Source organism: Mobula birostris, chromosome 1 (assembly GCF_030028105.1).
Source record: "Mobula birostris isolate sMobBir1 chromosome 1, sMobBir1.hap1, whole genome shotgun sequence".
NCBI lineage: Eukaryota > Metazoa > Chordata > Chondrichthyes > Myliobatiformes > Myliobatidae > Mobula > Mobula birostris.
The window spans coordinates 234459022-234472730 of record NC_092370.1 but is presented as its reverse complement, the minus strand read 5'-3'; the positions used below and the strand labels follow the sequence as shown (position 1 = coordinate 234472730).

At 46.4% G+C, this 13709-nt stretch overlaps 1 protein-coding gene across 7 annotated transcripts in view; it reads left to right on the top strand.

Annotated features, from left to right (window-relative positions):
• Positions 1-13709, top strand: part of abcd4 (ATP-binding cassette, sub-family D (ALD), member 4) — a 53686-nt gene that overhangs the window by 19026 nt on the left and 20951 nt on the right. For all 7 annotated transcript variants that reach the window (XM_072273766.1, XM_072273757.1, XM_072273775.1 and 4 more), the window contains 4 exons: positions 520-641; positions 6385-6476; positions 9571-9663; positions 12156-12385. In XM_072273766.1, coding sequence (XP_072129867.1) covers positions 520-641; positions 6385-6476; positions 9571-9663; positions 12156-12385 — 537 coding nt within the window. The remainder of the gene's footprint in view (positions 1-519; positions 642-6384; positions 6477-9570; positions 9664-12155; positions 12386-13709) is intronic.

Here is a 13709-nt window from a genome sequence, read left to right as displayed (position 1 = left end):
TGTGCCCACCCAGTACATTATGTAGTGGATGGGAGACATTGTCCAAGATGGCATGCAACTTGGACAGCATCCTCTTTTCAGACACCACCATCATGACCAATGTCCTTGCTGTGCCAAGTCCAGAGACCAATTGTCCTGTCTTGAGTTTACAGATGGACGAAGCCTCTCTCTTTCCCAGACCCAAGTCTGTATTATTTCACTGCGAGGTTTAAAATTAAAAAGAATTGCCAAAAAACCAGAAAATGCCGGGAGCACACAACAAGATGGACTGTGTCTGTAGAGAGAATGAAACAGAGTTAATGTTTCTGGTCGATCTCAGATTCCTGGGTTGTTTTTGCTGCTGGTGTTTTGACAACAGGTGTAGCAGTTGATGCAAATGGCCCTCTCCCGAGCCGTACACCCATGGTAATCTGTGTGCAGACTTTATGTAACACCAGCTGCCTCATCCCAGGATAAATAACTGTGAAAGGTGAAGTATCCTATGTAATTCTTGTTTAATGCGTTTCTCTCTTTCCTCAGTCGGGGTGAACATATTTAATTACTTGGGCAGTATCGTCAGCTACCTGGCCATAGCCATTCCCATCTTCGCAGGACGGTACGACGCCCTTTCCCCAGCAGATCTCATTGAGCTCGTCAGCAAGGTATGGCCACGGCTTGTGTACCACCACCACAAAACTTGATCAGCGCATCCTGTTCCGTCGTTGCACCTCTCCGCACCCTGTGGTACATCGGGCAGCAGTCTTGCCATTTCTTTAGCATTGTGTCTGTTTTTTACGAGGCCGAGTTGCTCGCTCGATGCTCGACCCAGCACGGATGGAAAGCGTACGAGGAGCCGGCCGGATTCGAACTCAGGACCACTCGCCTTGAAGTCCGGCGCAGGTGCCGCTACACCATTGGCTGGCTAAATAGACCTTCACTTTTCCCTTACATAATGCAACATGACATACACGTTCCCCCCCTCTAAATCCTGTCCGCCCCTCTCTATGCTGTACCTCATGGCCCACATTGTAACCCAAACTCCCCTGCCCTGGTCAGCCGCTCTATTGTGCACCCCTCCCTTGCCCTGGGCACCCATTTCTTACCTGACTAATTGTACTGCCCTCAAGGATTGTTCATGCAGTGGGGCTTTATTCAGTGTAACTTCTTCCCTTAAACCTGAGGTTTTTCTCGTCCTCTTCCTGTGTCCGCAGTTCCTGGGTCACGGAGGGAAATCTCACTTTAGTCCCTGGAGTAAACTGGCCAGATCTACTTGCTTTACACAGCTGAGTGTCCCATCTGTATGGGAGGGGTCGTGACTGTCACATGACAGCACTGCCCATTTACCTGGTCAAAAGACATGCCACCTGCCGATCAAGGTTTGACCCCTCCTCGCCCATCAATGCACACCTAACCATTGGCCCCTTTAATTAGCCTTGTACTTGACCTTGGGCAATTGGCCTTTGTAATCAGCTTAACCCTGCTGGCACCGAGCCATTGGCTACCCTGTGAATCACCTGGGCTGGACTCATCAGCCCTGCTGCACTGAGCAGTGCCTGAAAACTTTCAGCCCAGGCAGAACGTGCAGAAGATCGGGATGGGCTGGAGTTGCCAATTCCACTAGGACTTTCTTGGACATCCATACCAGCGCTATTCCAGTGGCCTGTTGGTTGGTTAGCCAAGGGGATTAATCTTGACAGTTAGCATGCAGGATTGCTTGGGTAGGGAGAAAGGGATTCATCGTTGTCCCTCAGTGTCTTCATAGCAAGCCGAGGTCAAGGGGAAACGTCAAGTCATCACCTCAGTATAGTCACACTTTTACCACTTAGCACTACATTTAACTTTTCTTTGTGTTCTAATTATGTTCCTTCTTGTCTAATTTGTTTCTCTTTTGAATATTTTGTCTTTGATGCTGCAAGTTTTTCATTACAACAAACTTGACTTTGCCTTTGTTTATCATTGTGTCTGTTCATGCAATAAATTTGACTTTGTTTATCGCCAGCTGCACAAGTGCAGTGAGGTGCAGTACAACAAAAATTTGCAGCAGCAGCATCGCAGGCAGCTAACTACAGATAACGCATATTGATCATTCAAGGTGGTGAAGAGAACGGTTGTGCAGATGGGTAGATTTTTGAAAGTTGAGGAAATTGAGGGCTGTGGGGATGTGGCACAGGGGAAGAGTTGAGACCTGGGGTGGATCAGTCACGATCAGACTGAAGGATGGCATGGTAGTGAAGCAATTACCATAACACTTTAGAACGGCAGCTGTAAGATTGCGGTTCAACTCTGTAAGGAGTTTGTACCTTCTCCCCATACCTGTGTGGGTTTCCTCCAGATGCTCTGGTTTTCTCCCACATTCCAAAGACTCACAAATTAGGGTTAGTAGAAATTGTGGGCATGCTGTGTTGGCGCTGGAGGCACGGCGACACGTGCGGGCTGCCTCCAGCACGTTCTCAACACAAACGATGCATTTCATTGTATGTTCTGGTTTCAACGTACGTGTGACAAATAAAGCTCATTTCTAAAAAAAAACCTTTAGAATGACAGGCAGGCTTGACGAGCCAGCGGGGCCCAAGAGATTCAGTGGGCGCTGCAAATCTTGGGCAACGCACACTAATACTGGAGGAGCTCAGCAGGTCAGGCGGCATCCTTGGAGGGGAGTAAAGAGTTGGAATTTCATTGCCGAGACCCTTCGCTGGGGCTCAGGACTGGTGAGCCCAGTGGGACGATTCCTGCTCTTGTGTGGCTGAAGAGGCAATTGCAAAGTGTGCCACTGGGTGGTGCTGGAGGACACAAGAATACCAGAAAGTGGCGCTGTGCTCAGCCTGTATTCCCAGCACTTGACTTGCCCATTCATCAGACGCTGGGCCTGAACCACCCGTCAGGAGGATCACACAACCCCACGAGGGTCCTGGGTCCCTCACTGACCAAAACTCGACCGCAGACCTGGGCTTCTTGTCGCGGGATTTAAGAAAAATGGATGGTTTTGGGCTGCAACGCACATCAAAGTCGCTGGTGAACGCAGCAGGCCAGGCAGCATCTCTAGGAAGAGGTACAGTCGACGTTTCAGGCCGAGACCCTTCGTCATTTCAGGGTCTCGGCCTGAAACGTCGACTGTACCTCTTCCTAGAGATGCTGCCTGGCCTGCTGCGTTCACCAGCAGCTTTGATGTGTGTTGCTTGAATTTCCAGCATCTACAGAATTCCTGTTGTTTGGTTTTGGGCTGTGTAGGAGGGAAGGATTAAATTGAACACAGAGTATGTTTTATAGGTCAGTAGAGCAGTGCAGGCTGAAGGCCCTGTGTTCTAACTTCTGTGACCCTTATGCAAAGGTTAGTGCTGCAACCCTTATTGTTTGTGCTACATATTAATGATTTGGATGTACGTTTGTAAATATGGGAGGTATGAAGGGCCTCAGCCCTAAATGTCAACTGTTTATTCCTCTCCATAGATGCTGCCTGACCTGCTGAGTTCCTCCAGTGTTAGATGTGTGTGACTCTGGATTTCTAGCATCTGTAGATCCCTTGTGTTTGTGGGTGTGATCAGTAAGTTGGCGGATGACATGAAGGTTGGTGGTGGTGTGGAGAGCGAGGAAGGTTGTCCATGGCTACGGCACAATACAGACTAGATAGGAAGTTGGACAAAGGGTTAGCAGGTGGAATTTAATCCTGAAATGTGAGGTGATGAATTTTGGCAAGTCTCACAGACACAGGACACATACAGTAAGTGGTACAGTGCGATGGAGTGTGGATGAACAGAGAGCTTAATTCAAATCCTCACTTCCCTGGCAGTGGCAAAGTGAGTGGATAAGGAGGTGAAGGAGCATGTGACGAGCTTCTTGTGTCACAGTAGAACAGATAAATTAACAGTATTATTAACATATGTACCGAAGTACAGTGAAAAGCTTGTCTTGCATACCGTCCATACAGATCCAGTTATTTACTTAGTAATACAGTGCAAAGTAGGCCTTTGGAGCCACACTGCCCCACGACCCCACAACCCCAGGACCCCAAATAACCCCAACCTAATCACGGAACAACTTATAATGTCCAGTTAACGTCTTTGGACTGTGGGAGGAAACCAGAGCATCCGGGGAAAACCCACACATTCCACGTGGAGGACTTACAGACTCCTTACAGAACGATGCCGGAATTGAACTCCAAACTCCGGAACGCCCCGAGCTGGTACAGTGCCACACTCACCACGACACCACCGTGGCTTCAGGATGTACAAGGTAAAAACAGCCATAGTGCAGAATAAAGTGTTACAGAGAAAGTGCAGTGCAGGTAGACTAAGGTGAAAGGTCACAATGAGGTACGTTGTTAGGTCAAAAATCCATCATGTCTTACTAGGGAAGCATTCAGTAATCTTATAACAGTTGGATTGAAGATGTCTTTGTTCCTGGTGATACCTGCTTTCGGTATTTTCTGCCCAATGAGAGAGGGGAGAAGAGAGAATGCTTGGGGTGGGTGGGGTCCTTGATTATACTGGCTGAGTTACTGAGGCAGCAGGAAGTGTGGACAGAGTCTGTAGAGAAGAGGCTGTTCCTGTGATGTGCTGAGCTGTGTCCGCTGCTGTCTGCAGTTTCTTGTGGTCACTGGCACAGCAGTTGCCATAACAAACCGGGTTGCATCCTGGCTGGATGCTTTCAATGCTGCATTGAGGTTCAGAGGGAACAGGCCTCCCGAGGAAGTGAGACAGTGGTGAGAGCTTTCTCAGCTGTGTCATCAACGTGGTCGGACCAGGACAGGCTGGTGGTGATGTTCACTTCTTGGAACTGCCAACCCTCTTGACCTCAGCACTGTTAACATCAGCAGTAGTCCTGACGAAGGGTCTCGGCCCGAAACGTCGACTGTACCTCTTCCTAAAGATGCTGCCTGGCCTGCTGCGTTCACCAACAACTTTGATGTGTGTTACAGAGGAGATTCACCAGGATTGACAGACTTTGGACAGGCTTGGCTTGTTTTCTTTGGAGTGAACGAGGCTGAGTGTTGACTTGATATGGGCACAGATGGGATAGGTGGTTGGAATCAGAATCTTTCTCCCCGTGGTGAATCACAAACAAGAGGGATAGACTTGGGGTGAAAGAAAGGACTTTTAAAGGAGATTTGAGGGGAAAGCTTTCCACACAGAGTGTTGATCTTTAGAACTCACTGCTGAAGGATGTGGTGGCATTGGATACAAGCATGACTTTTAAGAAAGAGGTACTTACATGGGAAAGGCATACAAGGGTATGGACTTAATGTGGGCATTTGGGCTGAGTGCAGATGGGTAATACGATCACAAGATCTTGCTGGACATTAAGAACGTAAAGTACTGGAGGTCTACGCCATCAGCAAGTTGCTCCTTGGCGGATAAAATGAAGGAGCTGTGCATCGTGCTGCTGCCTGCGTTGAAGGAGGCGTACAGTCTAACAGCAAGTGACTTGGTGGCTTTACTTGTGATCGCAAGACCTTTTGGCCATTGTTAATGTGGAGTGCCGCGCGTTTGATTCACTGATTTGTTGGCTAAGAGCAGGGGCGGATGGCAGGGGAGCTGCATGGCCTCGGTTGTAGAGAGGAGTAGGCCTTAAGCTGCTGCGTCGCCTGTTTACAGCTGCCAAGAGAGGTGTCAGAGTTGGTACGCTCTACCAGGGGCGGTGTGGTGCAGTGTCCAGGCTGGAGACAGTGCTGCCCCCCAGTGTTCACTCAGCAGACGACAAGCTGTGTTGTGGTCGACTGCAGATTTCTGTGGCATTTATGGATCAGGTCTGGACATTTGTTGTGTGGCTGTATCTTGCTGATATCTTTGTGTGCTTTGTGACTGTTGGGACTGTGTTTTGCACTTTGGCCCCAGAGAAATGTTGTCTCATTTGGCTGTATTCTTGTATTGCTGAATGACAATTAAATTCGAATTAAATTGAAAATAATAACCTATTGTGGATCAAGGACTGGTCAACAGACTGAAAGGAATGAGTGAGAATAAGCTGGGGTTGCTGTAACAAAGAGATCGGTTCTGTGCCCCAAATGTTCACAGTCTCTCAGTGAGTTGAATGGGGAGTGCAGGTGTAATTTGTTTAAGCTTGTTGATGTTGCCAAGCTGGGAGTCAGTGTGAGGATGATGCAGAGAGACGTCAGGACAATATGGGCAGACTAGGTGAGTATACACGAAATAGAGTGCATGGCTTCCTAGCTTCCCAAGGCAATACATCCATAATATCATCAACCACATACAGCTGATTACAAAGCCCCAGTCCCACTCATGTGGCCTGTGAACAATGACATATCAAATGGGGTCACAAGCTCCACCCTTACCTGCCCAGGTTGAGCTTTGAGCAGGGTGACGACTGTAGCCTGTGTCTGTCAGTGGAACCTTGCCTGTAGCTGTGTGGGTGTAGCTGCCGATGATCTTCGTCCTCTCCTTCTCACAGAACGCCTTCGTGTCCATCTACCTGATCAACTGTTTCAGCCGCCTGATTGACCTCTCCACCACCATGTCCGACCTCGCGGGCTATGCACACAGGTAGGTGACAGCACACCAGCGCGAGAGAGCATGGGGGCGGGGTGAGGGAGAGAGGGAGAGGAGTTTGAAAAAGGGTGACAGCAAGAGGAAGGAGAAGAGATCGAGGTGTGTAGGAGCAGGGAGAGAGTGAAGGGAAAGGGGAAGGAGAGGGAGTGTGGAAGAGGGTATGGACTGGGCAAACCATGCTAGCAATAACAACATGGTGAACAAACTCCACGTGGGGCGCCATGGTAATGTAGCAGTTAGTGCAACGCCATTGCAGCTTGGGGTGTCGGAGTCTGAAGTTCAATTCTGGCATCCTCTGTAAGAAACTTCGGACGTTCTTCCCATGAGGGGTTTCCTGCAGATGCTCCAGTTTCCAGAGACCTATTGATCAGTAGATTAATTGATCATTGTAAATTGTCCAGTGATTAGGTGGGATGCTGGGCGATGCGGCTCGGAGGGCCAATAGGCCCCGTTCTACACTTTGTCTCTGAATAAAAAAACTCATGTAGAAGAGGCTGATAGGTTGATGAAAGAACAGGATGTTTTGCATAGAGTGTTGTACATTGAGAAACAGTAAACTGGTAATGAGGTATTTAAGGATCCTGTAGGGATCGGTGAGCATAATTTGGTAGAAATTTGAAGGAAAAAAATTAGAAGTAATTTAGTTTAATCTTGTGTGCAGTACCACTGCCCTATTACAGGAAGGATGTGGAGGTTCTGCAGAGGGTACAAGGATGCTTGCTGGATTAGATGGCATTGCTACAAGGAGACGTTGGGCAAACTCGACTGGTTTTCTCTGGAAATTTGGAGGCTGAGGGGAGATCTAATAGGAGTTCATAAAACTATGTGAGGTGCAAATAGGGGTGATGGCCAGGATCTTTTTCCCAGGGTAGCATTGTCAAATACCAGAGGACATGCAGAAGGACTAGAATAGCTAGAAGGAGCGGAAATCCCTTTAGAACAGGGAAGGAGGAAGAATTTCTTTTAGCCGGAGGGTGGTGAATCTGTGGAATTCATTTGCACAGACAGCCGTGGAGATTAAGTCATCGCGAATATTTAAAGGGAGGTTGATGGCTTCTTGATTAGTAAGGACGTCAAAGGTTGCAGAGAGAAGGCAGGGGAATGGGGTTGAGAGGGATAATAAATCAGCAATGATGAAATGATGGTACAGACTCGATGGGCCAAATGGCCTGATTCTGCTCCTAAGTCTTATGCATGTAAGGTGACAAAAGTAACTTTATTATTTAAGTAAGACAGCAGAAGTTAAAAAGGGAACTGTGAACCAGATAATCTGACATTTGTGGAAAAAATGTTAAAATCTATTATTAAACAGGTAACAGGGATCTTGGAAATAATATTAATTGGACTGGGCAAGTTAATGATGTATAAGAGGATTTATGGATTTACATTTGACAAATCTAGATTTTTTTGATGCTCTAATTACTGAACTGAAGGGATAACTAAAAGATCTGAATTTGACAAGACTCTTTGAGATGCCACACAAGAGGTTTTTAAATAAAATTAGACACAACTGTTTGGAATAGAAAACTGGTGTGGATGGTGATTGGTTAATCACACTCCCTGTGAATGGGCTACGTTTGAGTCGGGGGGCTATGTCGCAGAAATTGGTGCTGGAACACCAAACTGTTCATTATTAATATCATTGATTTGTGTAAGATATCCTCAAATTTAAAAAGTCAGAATTGCTGGAAATACTCAACAGTTCAGGCAGCTGGAGAGTTCCTAGAAATCCATCCAGTCGCTAAGCTTGATGACTGTGCCACATGTAAGGAGGGCTCAGAGGATTTAGGGGAATATACACCAGCAGAATGAATTGCAGACAGCATAAAAAGAACCTAAGAAAATGAGTGGTTACCCACAGGCAGAAACTCATGCTATATATTATCTACCTGTATAAGCTATCTTATGAAACCCATCATTGAAACCGATTGATGTGGAAAGGCCTTGATAAAGTGGATGTGGAGAGGATGTTTCCGATGGTGGGAGAGTCTAAGACCAGAGGCAGAGCCTCGGAATAGAGGGGTGTCCTTTTAGAACGGTGATGAAGAGAGCGGTAAATCTGTGAAATTCATTGCCACGATTGACTGTTGAGGCCAAGTGTTTATGTATATTTAAGGCAGAGGTTGATAGATTCCTGATTGGTCAGGGCATGAAGGAAATGGGGAGAAGGCAGGAGATTGGGGCTGAGAGGGAAACTAGATCAGCCATGATGAAATGGCGGAGCGGATGTGATGGGCCAAATGGCCCAATTCTGCTCCTATATCTTATGGTCTTGTATTTATTGTGTTTTTATATTACTGTATTCTTTATCTTAATGTGTTTTGTATTGAATCTGGAGTAACCCCTTGTGTATTAGAAATGACATTAAACAATCCTGAATCTTGAAAAGTAGACTGTACTTTAAATGGTTAGAGTTTGAAAGCATTGATGTTCAAAAGGACCTGGGTATCCTTGTGTACAAATGACTGAAGGTTGACTTTGTGGGTACAGGAAGCAGTTACAAAAGTTGTGTTTATTTTTGACCTGGGGATTTGACTAGAACAGTAAATACATCTTTCTGCGGGGAGACATGGCCCTGCTGAGACCAGACCAGGAGCATTATGTGGGTTTGAACTGCTAAAGCATGGAAGGGAGTGGGGCTCGACGTGGAAAACGGGGTTAGTCTAGACTGGGGCTTGATGGTTACCACTGGCTTGGTAGGCCGAAGCAGAGTACGTTTCTGGTGCCAACGTAGCCTGGCCACAACTTACTGCCGCTAACCTGTACGCGTTTGGAATGTGGGAGGAAACCAGGGCGCTTGGAGGAAACCCATGTGATCACAGGCAGAACGTACACACTCTTTACAGATAGCGTCAGGAATTGAACCCCAATCTCCTGTGCACTGGTGCTGTAAAGTGTTACATTAACAGTGGTGTCAAACCCAGACCTTCAGATTATGAGACTGACGCGGTGCCTGCTACAGTAAGAGGTCACTCAGTATAGAAGGCCCTTTGAGTTGAATTTTATTCATGGCCGTGTTGGGGGCCACCCTTCACATCCCATCGATCCTCACTGTGTTTCTCTGTCTCCTCTGTGCTGTTGCTGACAGAATCGGGGAACTACAAGAGGTGATTGTTAAGCTCTCCATGTTGCACCAGACAGGCAAGCGCTCAACAGCCAGACACCCACCCGGATCTGAGGAGTAAGTCTCACTGACAGCAACGAGCACTAACCCGACCCCATTTTCCATCCACCTTTCCCCTTTTCCCTCCTTCCATCCCCCATCCCCCCTATCTTTTTGCCTAACAAGAGGGGCTGCGAAGAGGAGTGGGTGGGGTATTTGACTATGTCGGCTGCTCAACTAAGGCAGCGAAGTATAGGCAGTCCCCGTAGACAGGGGACTGGATCCTGTCATGTGCTGAGCTGTGTCCACACACAGTTTCCTGTGGTCACGTGCAGAGCAGTTGTCAAGCCACGATGCATCCAGATAGGATGCTTTCTGTGGACAATCAATAAAAAATTGGTGAGGGTTAACCCGCCAAATTTCCTTATTAGCCTCCTGCTGAAGTAGAGGCGCTGCTGAGCCTCCTTGGCCCTAACTTGCGATTGGCAGGAGCCTGCAGTGTGTCCCACTGACAGCACTTTGCCACTCACACGGATTGGAAAGGCCATGATGCCCGCTTCTCACACTTCCTCTGCTTTCCCTTCATCTGCCTATCACCTGGATCCACCAACCATTTGCTAGCTCTTCTCCTACCAGTTCCCCTCACCCCTTCACAGTGCCTATAAAAAGTATTCACTCCCCACACCCCCTTGGAAGTTTATTGTTTTACAACATCGAATCACAGAAGATTTAATTTGGCTTTTTTTTTGACACTGATCAATAGCAAAGGACTCTTTCATGTCACAGTGAAAACAAATCTCTACAAAGTGATCTAATGTAATTACAAATGTAAAACACAAAATAATTGATTACATAAGTGCTATAGGTAAGCCTAGTAATTTCTAAGGTAGGGACATGTTCGGCACAGCTTTGTGGGCTGAAGGGCCTGTATTGTGCTGTAGGTTTTCTATGTTTCTACGTTAAGTATTCACCCCCTTCAAGTCAGTATTTAGTAGATGTACTGTTGGCGGAAATTACAGCCTTGAGTCTGTGTGGATAGGTCTCTATCAGCTTTGCACACCTGGACACTGCAATTTTTCCTCATTATTCTTTACAAAACTGCTCAAACTCTGTCAGATTACATGGGGATTGTGAGTGAACAGCCCTTTTCAAGTACGGCTACAAATTCTCAATTGGATTGAGGTCTGGACTCTGACTTGGCCACTCGAGGACATTAACTTTGTTGTTTTTAAGCCATTCCTGTGTTGCTTTGGCTTTATGTTTAGGCTCATTGTCTTAATGGAAAACAAATCTTCTCGCAAGTCGCATTTCTCTTGCAGACTGCATCAGGTTTTCCTCCAGGATTTCCCTGTATTTTGCTGCATTCATTTTACCTTCTACCTTCACAAGCCTCCCAGGGCCTGCTGCAGTGAAACATCCCCACAGCATGATGCAGCCACCACCATGCTTCACAGTAGGGATGGTGTGTTTTTGATGATGGGCAGTGTTTGACTTACGCCACTGAATACGCCAGTGTTGTATGCGCTGTCTGTCCCATCTCAGCAACTGAAGCTTGTAACTCCTCCAGCGATGTCATAGTCTTCTGATTGCCTCCCTCACTCGTCCCCTTCTTGCACGATCACTCAGTCTTTGAGCATAGCCTGCTTTAGGCAGATTTACAGCTGTGCCATATTCTTTCCATTTCTTGATGATTAACGTTACTGTTCTCAAAGGGATATTCAGTGACTTGGAAATCTTGTATCCAAGTTCAGACTTGTGCTTTTCATTAACCTTTTCATGGAGTTGCTTGGAGTGTTCTTTTGTCTTCATGGTGTTGTTTTTGCCAGGATACTGACTCACCTGCAGTTGGACCTTCCAGATCCAGGTATATTTTTACTACATTTGAAACACCGTGACTGCACATAGTGATCTCCATTTAAGTAATTACGTGACTTCTAAAACCAGTTGGCTGCACCAGTGATGATTTGGTGTGTCATATTAAAGGGGGTGAATATTTAAGCAATTATTTTGAGTTTTTTATTTATAATTGATTTAGATCACTTTGTAGAGATCTGTTTTCACTTTGATATGAAAGGTTTTTTTTTCTGTTGATCAGTGCCAAATTAAATCCACTGTGATTCAATGTTGTAAAACAATAAAACATGACAACTTCCAAGGGGGGTGAATACGTTTATATTGGCTGTCTCTCCTCTCTCAGTCCAGGTGAACGGTCTCAACCCGATATGGACAGTTGATGTTTCCTAGAACATAAAACAGAACAGCACAGTAAGTCCCTTCGGCCCATCATGTTGTGCCAAGCTCACAAACTTCAAAGTCAATCTAACATTTTCCTCCCACATTGTCCTTCATTTATCTTTCATCCACGTGTTAGGTTGAGACTGTCAACAATTTCCCACTGCAGATGCTGCCTGACCGGCTGAGATCCCCCAGCGTTTTTTCTCCCGTATGGTTGAGGGTGACATTCACCAGGTTTACTGGGAGCTGGTGGTGCTTGCGGGATGTGGTGTGGTCTCACGGGTCTCCAGGGGCCGTGTTGGCAAAGCTAACATTGTCACCCTGACCTTCTCCAGGAGCAGCATGGATTCGGAAGAGGAGGAGGAGGAGAAGGAGAAGGACTCCAACCACATCGCTTTTACACTGGACCAGGTGTCCTTTACCTCCCTGTCCTCTGAGGAGCTGTTGGTGAGGAACTTAACACTGGAGGTCAGCACAGGACACAACCTGCTGGTCACAGGCAACACAGGCACAGGGAAGACCACCCTGTTACGGGTACTGAACGGATTATGGAAGATTGCCCACGGTAAGACTTTCAGATCATTTCATCCAGGGGATTGTACCTTTTCCTGTCCACCATCTGTCTCAATGCTCTGAGATTCTATGACTGACTGATCAAAACCAGCCAACCTCCTCAGCTGTGGGAAAGAGGGTTCCAGGCATAGAACCCACAGATCTAGGCTGACCCTCCAGTGCGAAGCTGAGGGGAGCTCTGTGTTGTCAGCTGCATCCTCTTTCAAATGAGACCTGCCCCTATCTGCTCTCCCAGGTGTATATGGGTCCAATGACACCTGCCCCTGTCTGCTCTCCCAGGGTACATGGGTCATACTTGGTGGACTGAATGGCCTAATTCTGCTCTTACGTCTTATGGTAATATTACAACAGAGACTGTACTTCAGAAGTGTCTCAGCAGTTTAAAGGAGCTGGAGATCTGCCGTAGGAGGAATGAAAGGTTCCATAGAAATGCGAAACTGTCTAATTGACTTTATTTCTTACATCTTTCACATACATGAGGAGTAAAAATCTTTACATTACGTCTCCGTCTAAATGTGCAATCATAGTAATTTATAATAATTTATAGTAGAAGAGTCAATGTAAAATACAATACACTCAAATCAGCGTGAGTTCACCAGTCTCATTAATGCTGGAGGAACTCAGTAGGTCATCCATGGAAATTAATAAAAAGTCGACGTTTGGGGCTGAGTTCCTTGGTCCTGAAGAAGGGTCTCAGCTGGAAATGTTGACTGTTTATTTATTTACATTGATGCTGCCTGTCCTGCTGAGTTCCTTCAGCATTTTGTGCGTGTGTGTGTGTGTGTTGCTTGGATTGCCAGCAATTGCAGACTTCCTCGTGTTTATGCAAATCCATCCATTCCTACGATCTTGAGTATGCATTATACTGTCTTGGAGTCACAGCATGAAAATAGGCTCTTCGACCCAACTGGTTCATACTGACCAAATATATCACTATATAACCATATAACAATTACAGCATGGAAACAGGCCATCTCGGCCCTTCTAGTCCATGCCGAACTCTTACTCTCAGCTAGTCCCACCGATGGTAAAGATGTTTAGGAAAGAAATTCCTTATTTTCGAACCTTGACAGCTGTAACCTTAAAAGGCTGGTTGATTGGCTGGAAGATACACAATACCACTAGTAAACAGGAGCAGGGGTAGGCCTTCTGCCCTACCTGAATTCCTAAATCATTCAAAATCATTATGGCTGTTTTATTTTGGCCTCACCTCCTCTTCTGTGTCATTTCTCCATACCCCTCTATTTCTAGATCTCTCAAATATTTATCGAGCTCCTTAAAATACTTAGAAAGTAGAACACAGGGCCTGTAACGTT